At 46.5% G+C, this 7,256-nt stretch overlaps 1 protein-coding gene across 1 annotated transcript; it reads left to right on the forward strand.

Moving 5' to 3' along the window:
- Nucleotides 1–326: 326 nt before the first annotated feature.
- LOC102297211 (laminin subunit beta-1) lies at nt 327–7,231 on the forward strand. The gene is made up of 9 exons (XM_005953214.3): nt 327–548; nt 1,229–1,428; nt 2,956–3,094; nt 4,004–4,077; nt 4,914–5,102; nt 5,193–5,256; nt 5,340–5,542; nt 6,145–6,265; nt 6,357–7,231. The coding sequence occupies exons 1-9, from the start codon at nt 518–520 to the stop codon at nt 6,638–6,640; spliced, it is 1,305 nt and encodes a 434-aa protein (XP_005953276.1). The 5' UTR covers nt 327–517; the 3' UTR covers nt 6,641–7,231.
- Nucleotides 7,232–7,256: the final 25 nt, after the last annotated feature.

A 7,256-nucleotide genomic window follows, 5' to 3' on the forward strand; every position in this document is an offset into this window, starting at 1 on the left:
CTGGCAGAAGACGTTCAGGTGGGGGGTCCGAAACACACACCCAGCCCTGCCCCCCTTATTTCAATCCCACCTGCAACAACAAAGAAAATACGTGTGTGCGTGAGAGTTGGGGGCAGGGGTGAGGAATTTCTTTTGTCTGTGGACCTGAGAGGGAGGAGGGGGAGAGTGGGGGGGATTCACCGAGTTTAAGATGAAAAAAACTTTTTATATGTTTCAAACAGCTGCACAGACACCAATCAATCAATCAGTCAGTCAAATAACGGCAATTAACGATGAGGAGGGCTAACAGCAGTTTACTCTGTGTGTGTGTTGGAATCGCGTTACTGATCACTTTATTCTGCTCCAACAGTTTGAACTCTTTAGTTCTTGGTGTTTTTCTCGCTGTGAGCACAACCACGTTACTCGGGCCGGATGTTTTAATTTGAAAGTCAGCCGGTCTGTTCGGAGGAGGAGTTTGAGGGGAGCTAAGGAGGTCCGAGGAGGTCCGGGGGGTCTTCAGACTGTGAGGATTTGCAGCATGTTTCAGCTTCAGCTCGCGCTGCTGCTCGGTAAGTTAAATAAAGTTTAACTTTTCCAATTTCAAACTTTCCTTAAACACGTCCTGTCGGATCGGTTTGATTTAAAACATCCAGAGTTGTATCTTCGTGTTTCTTTGTTGAAAATTACAAAATGCTGCTTCTTCCTCTCAGCCGCTCGTTTCATTCATGATAAAATAATCTAACATGAAAATAAGTGTGAGACACTTTCAAACTTCGGGAAACTTTCAGAATAAAATGGGCTCGGAGGGCTTTTTTTATGAGTTCTAGTGGAATAATCTTTAGGAATTTGTCGACATGTTTGATGTAAAAGAATTCAGAAGCTGATGATCATGAAACTCAAAGCAAACGCACACATTTTGCCAATGTGTGATAAATAAAGTTTAGTTTAAATCTGTGCAGTTTGTGTTTGTAACATGTGACTTTAAACATGTTTGGTCCTCTCAGAGATCATCTTAGTGGTAATCAGTAATCTGTAGACTGCGGATAGTCGCACGGTGCCCTAGTCACTCGTGAAGGTTTGACTCACTGATTTTTCTCTCCTCATGATGTCCTCCAGAATACAAGCCCAGGAGAAGCAGCTCTGGGTTTAGGTTCCAATCAGCTGCGCTTTGTCTCTTTAATCAATAAATGTGGGCGGGGCTTCGTTAATCCCGCTCTCAGATTTTTACCATTAAAGCTTTTTCTCTCAGGTCTGCAGGTGTTTACCTGTGCTCAGGAGGGTGGGGCCGCGGACGACATCAGCCAACCCGAGCTCAGTGATGTGTGCACTGAAGGCAGCTGTTACCCAGCAACAGGAGACCTTCTGATTGGCCGAGCCCATCAGTTGTCATCCACCTCCACCTGTGGAATGAACCGACCCGAACCATTCTGTATCGTCAGCCACCTGCAGGTAAATTTAATGGTTAACAAGATCATGACTGAACGTCTCAGACAGAAAAGTCCAGAGAGACCCAAGAAGAACACAACTGGGCACCGAACGTCTTCTAAAAGGAGGTAAAGGCAACACAGGGGGCAGCTGTGGTTAAAGGGGCACAGCAGATCGCCCACCAGACTCCGCCCCCGGGCTCGGCCCCTCCGTGCTCCTCCATGCTGCATGTAGGAGTGTACCAGTCTCTTTAGCTCAACAATCACGAACTCATCACTGCAGCTTAGTCTTTAGCTTCTTTCAGAAATACTGAAAATACTGTAACTTAAAAACTGAGACAAGTCGTTGGTGACCTCTGACCTCTAATAAGATCCTATATGAAGGATTCAGGATGAATTTGCCATTGAAGTCCAAAGAATGGGACATTTATGCTATGAGTGCTTAGGTAGTCTTCATACATGGATGAAGTGTAAGCGATCACTTCAGATGTCTTTATCGTATTAAACGTTAGGTGGTCTAATTAGGTCTGAGTATCGCTAAGAGTTCAGTGCAGCGCTTTTATCAGGGGCGTTTCAGTACCGGAGACGCAAGCGACGTTACCGGAGAATCCAGTATCATCAGACAAACTCAGCCATCCGGTTTAAACGACCTTCAGCTCAGTCCCACTCCGTGTGTGTGTTACAGTCTGAAGTGTTTCCTGTGCAAAATGAGCTCCCTATAAGGAAACCATGAGCGCTGACTGCAGACAGATGTTTGTCCAGATGTTCCTGTGGAGAAAACACAGCAAACTCAAAGGTCACACTGTTTTCATCCAATCAAAAGTCAATAAACCACACAGGCTGATTGTAAACATCAGGTTTTAATGTTTGAGGCAAATGTGTGTGGACATGTGTCATACGTAGATAATAACAGCGTGTTCGAGTCGCCGACATTCTTCCGTCATGTGACTTTGATTATACATCCTCTAATTCCTTCCTTTCATTCAGTCATTCGTCCCAGATCCTCCCTCTGTGTGGTTGCTGCTTGAACATCACAAACTATAAAATGTATTGGTTGTTTTTATAATTCTGTCCAGAGGCAGCAGAGAAACAGGGACGCTTCAGTTCTCAGTCGGACTTGATGTGTCTGTTAGTGCTCCTCTATGTAAGAGCGGCGTGCAGCTTTTTGTCTTGAGTGGCTAGTAACAGTGTTTCACTGAAAAAGCCCTCATCTGCCCCCCTTTGTAACCTCTGCACTGCATCGGGTTTGGTTTCCCCCCTGAGAGAAGTCTGAGCAGCTGAAACACGTTGGGCTGTCCGGGAATCAAGCAACTTTCTGACATCTCTTAATGACTGAGACGTTCCCAGAAGGAAGTTTTCCAAAGTTTTGTCATTAACTCTAAAAACAAAACCAGTGAGAAGCTTGCATTATTTCAGGTGAAGTCAGACTTTTCTTATGTGGGAAGTTTGTGGTCAGAAAGTTTCCTCTTATCTCCAGTGACTTGCGGCACTGAGGAATCCGAGGAATTCACCTCCTGTTAACCTTTTCCTCCCCCTCTGTCTCATAAACCAGGAGGAGAAGAAGTGCTTTGTGTGCGACTCGTCAGAGCCCTACAACGAGCTGGCCAATCGCACCGACAGCCATCGCATCGAGAACGTCGTCACTACGTTTGCCCCGAACAGACTGAAGACCTGGTGGCAGACTGAGAATGGTGAGGAAGAACATTCAGAGAGGTCAAAGGTCAGACGTGTCGTTACAGGTTTAAAGACTGAGAGCTGCAGACAGGTTTTCACTGTCAGAAGAAAAGATGTTTGTTGTGTTTTATCACCCTCTATCCTCCACTCCTCCATGATTACAGGTTCTTAGGCTGTGGGGCGGGTCCCTGCTGGAGGCCATGTAGTTATTCCCAGGGGTGGGGGGTGTTCAGCTTTAAAAAGCCCCGCAGTGAGGAGGCAAACACAGCCGACCTGCCATTTGTCCAGGTTCATCAAACAGATAGTTTAGTTTTACTGCAGAACAAACCTCTTACAGGTTCAGACAACACATTGTGCTCTTCACCACAAACCCAGTGCGGTAAAGTAACGCTAGCCAGGCAGCTTCATGTCTCTGTTAATTTTCCATTGCTCGCTGTATCTGTATGTCTGCATTGATTGGCTGATGGTAGGTGCTGTGAGCTTGTATTGTTGCCTCGGCCGAGCTCTGCTGCCCAGATGAACTCGCTGTTCCCGTGATGAGCGAGTGCGTTTGCGCCGCGGTGTTTTGTGCAGAACCAGGTACTCGCTGCAGTGTTTGAGCTGTGGACTCCTTTATGGTGTCCGTCATCCTCTGACAGTGGGCATGTTAACACAGATGATCTGCTGTTACCTTTGGTCGTCACTCTTTGGAGTCCTGTTGTCCAATATAAAGCACCTTGAGGCGACTGTTGTTGTGATTTGGCGCTATATAAATAAAACTGAATTGAACTGTTGGTTCTTGGACACAGATTTAGGTCTTTTCTCAGCTCCGATCATGTTAATGTGCAGCGACTGCAGCGTGTTGTTGATTTCTGGGCTCTTTAACCGATGTGGCGCGCAGAGTCTGATCTACAGAGTGTTGGTGACTGATGATCTGTTGTCTGTAGGTGTGGAGAACGTCACCATCCAGCTCAACCTCGAGGCTGAGTTTCACTTCACGCATCTCATCATGACCTTCAAGGTGAGTTCTACACATGCAGCAGGGGATTCTGGGTAGTTGACAGGTGATTCTGGTCTCTTTTAATCTGAAGAACCAGGTGCACACAGTGATTGAGGAGTTGTTGTGAGTTGTGTATTGAAAGGACATAGCAAGTACTCCATAATGGGAAGGGTTACGACCAGGGCTGGACTGGTCGGGCATTGCGGTGAGCCGACACACAATGCAGCTGTCTTCTCCCATACCTTTGCTGTGTGCTCACGTAGCTTGTAGAAAAAGTTTAGTGTGGAAGAAAGTGGAGCTGAAAGTCTGAGAAAACAATAAAATAATGAATTAAAGTGAAATTACTAACATGTTAGCTGCTGCACCGTGAACAGCAGTACCAGTAACAGCCAGTAACCAGACCTCACAATCACAGGAGGCTACAGCTGCACCAGCTGAGGAGAAGTGAGGAAGAGGAGGTGAACATGGTAAGAAAACAGATGGAGGGAATCGGGAAGACAGAGATTCAAGGATTCAGGCTGCTTTGACCACGAGTCACTACTAACAGCTTAAGTGTAGACTTTAATTATTGTCACATGCTGCAGTGCAACTAAGGACAACAACACCTGCACCAACCTGATTATGTGTCAATAATCTGAAATCAAACAGAATGAAATGTTTGCATATGACGCCTCTGGTAGAGGACCGAGCTTGAAGGATAAATCCTGCCCACAGCGCCAGAGGGGAAATGTAATTGGGCTTTTGTCAGTGATCATGGTGCATAAACCAGATTTGTGCAGTCCAGCCCGGGTCTTCACCACGCCATCATCCTCACCACACGATCCTCAGTTTGCCCACTTTTGTTTTTATTTCCTCAGACCTTTCGACCTGCTGCCATGGTGATTGAGCGGTCAGCTGACTTCGGGAAGACGTGGCAGGTTTACCGTTACTTTGCTTACGACTGCGAGTCGTCCTTCCCGTCCGTTTACCGGGGTCCAATGAGAAAGGTTGACGATGTCATCTGTGACTCGCGTTACTCTGACATTGAGCCATCCACTGAAGGAGAGGTACATCTGCTGCTCCTGCTTCTGTGAATAATACTAACATCAGTATTATTCACACTGCTGCGGGTAATGCTGTTTGTTTTGTTTCCTCAGGTGATTTTCAGAGTTTTGGATCCAGCATTCAGGATCGATGACCCCTACAGTCCCCGAATCCAGAGTACGTCTCCTTCTCTGCGTCACGGAGAATAAGCGTAGGGGTGTTAACCAGTTATTGATGAATTTTACTGGTTCTTTGTTTAGACATGCTGAAAATCACCAACTTGAGGGTGAAGTTCACCAAACTGCACACGCTTGGAGACAACCTTCTGGACTCTCGTATGGAGATCAAAGAGAAGTACTACTACGCCATCTATGACATGGTGGTCCGAGGAAACTGCTTCTGCTACGGACATGCCTCTGAGTGCGCCCCCGTCGAGGGAGCTGGGCAGATAACAGAGGGCATGGTGAGGACGATTACGGACTGTATTTACATGGCCATGTTGCTATGACGACAACCATGCGCATTAGGAGGTACCCGATTGTAACAGGAAGCCCAGTTGATCCGAGTGGGTGCTAATGGGAAAGTGGCTCCAGGGAGCGTCACGCAGATACCTGCCAATTAGTGTCTGTAACATCCAATCAAATCAGGGACTCTAATTAGCTGAGGTGAGGCCTAGCAGACAGCTAGCAGCTACGTCCACCTGTCAGTCAAAGAGGCCACGCCCCTAGTAATCAACACTTTAAGCTTAAAGCAGTTTAAACACGTGAGCAAACAGCATATCAAGTTGTAAACATGTTGACTTCTGCTGTGAAATTCAACATGGCAGTCTGTGGGGACCGAAGTGTAGGCTTTGATGCTTTGGCGTCGTTGTTCTTTCATAACCAGCTGAGCCGGTTGTGAAAGTAAACCATCACCAGCGTAGAAAAGTATAAAATCACACAGACACTGGAAGAAACGGTGCAACAGGCAACTGACTACATGTACAAAAAACCCCAAAACCCAGCTTATGACCAGTAATGTAAGCGAACGCTGATTGATTATGGATTATTTGTGACTGTGTTTCAGGTTCATGGTCACTGCTTATGTAACCACAACACTAAAGGTCTGAACTGTGAACAGTGCCAGGACTTCTACCACGACCTCCCCTGGAGACCCGCAGAGGGACGCAACACCAACGCCTGCAAGAGTGAGTCTGCACCGGTCCATACTGGGCACAGCCCATATCACCACTGGGAGTAGTTTAACTGTCCCCCCTTCTTCTTCTGTGGTGTCCTCAGAGTGTAACTGTAACCAGCACTCGGACTCGTGTCACTTTGACGGGGCAGTCTTTGCGGCTTCGGGAAACGTGAGCGGAGGAGTTTGTGACAACTGTGAGCACAACACAGCTGGAAACAACTGTGAGCAGTGCAAACCGTTTTACTACCAGCATCCAGAGAGTGACATCAGAGACGCCAACATCTGCCAGCGTGAGTTCATGGCCACTTTGACTCTAACAAACCGGTGGAGGGCCAACAGATCACTGCCTGCAGCTCCACCAATTATTCTAAGGGTGTTTTTTTAGTGTCAGAGTTTGTAAACCGTCGTTATTTTACTGGTGCCAGGCTAAAAGTTAAAAGCATCTACCCAAAACTTCCATCGATGTTGTTTTTTATGGCTCTTTTGATCATCTTCTTTGTTCTTTGAGGACTTTTTGTCCTCAATGTTTGCTTTCACATCAACAAAGAATTGTTGGCTGTGTTCTGAGGAAGCTCACGTTTCATGATGACACAGGCAGACGCGGATAGGAGGTTGTTTTGTCAACAGGAAGTAGATTAAAGGCTGGATCTCAGACTAAACATGGAGGTAGGTTTTTGATGTGACACATGAAGGTTTGTGGTTTCCCTCAGGCTCAGACCTGCCCTCCTCACAGAGGATCAAGTCAACTTAGCTCGCACATCCCTCTCTGAGGGCTGAATAATCAGCACCTTCTGTTATTACTGCCACTGCATTTCTTTAATTAAAGTAGCAAAGGATTGTGGGTGATGTGACTTTAACGTTGTAGAGAGGCGGAGTTAAAATGTGCTCCAGAGATCAAAGATGGAGGCGGGAGTTTAATTTCCAGGACAAAAACGATTCTTCTTTTGGGTCAAAGTCAGAAACGTTCACGGTTTTGATGATAATGTCATTCCACGGCACTT

Source organism: Haplochromis burtoni, unplaced genomic scaffold (genome assembly GCF_018398535.1).
Source record: "Haplochromis burtoni strain Fernald_Lab_line unplaced genomic scaffold, NCSU_Asbu1 Contig_3331, whole genome shotgun sequence".
Classification (NCBI taxonomy): Eukaryota; Metazoa; Chordata; class Actinopteri; order Cichliformes; family Cichlidae; genus Haplochromis; species Haplochromis burtoni.

What these genes read in the sequence shown, in the direction of transcription:
- LOC102297211 (XM_005953214.3), top strand. Translation starts at nt 518, where the DNA reads ATGTTTCAGCTTCAGCTCGCGCTGCTGCTCG. An exon ending in TCAGCTCGCGCTGCTGCTCG is followed by an intron (nt 549 to 1,228) that starts GTAAGTTAAATA and finishes TTTTTCTCTCAG; the next exon opens with GTCTGCAGGTGTTTACCTGT. An exon ending in CTGGTGGCAGACTGAGAATG is followed by an intron (nt 3,095 to 4,003) that starts GTGAGGAAGAAC and finishes TGTTGTCTGTAG; the next exon opens with GTGTGGAGAACGTCACCATC.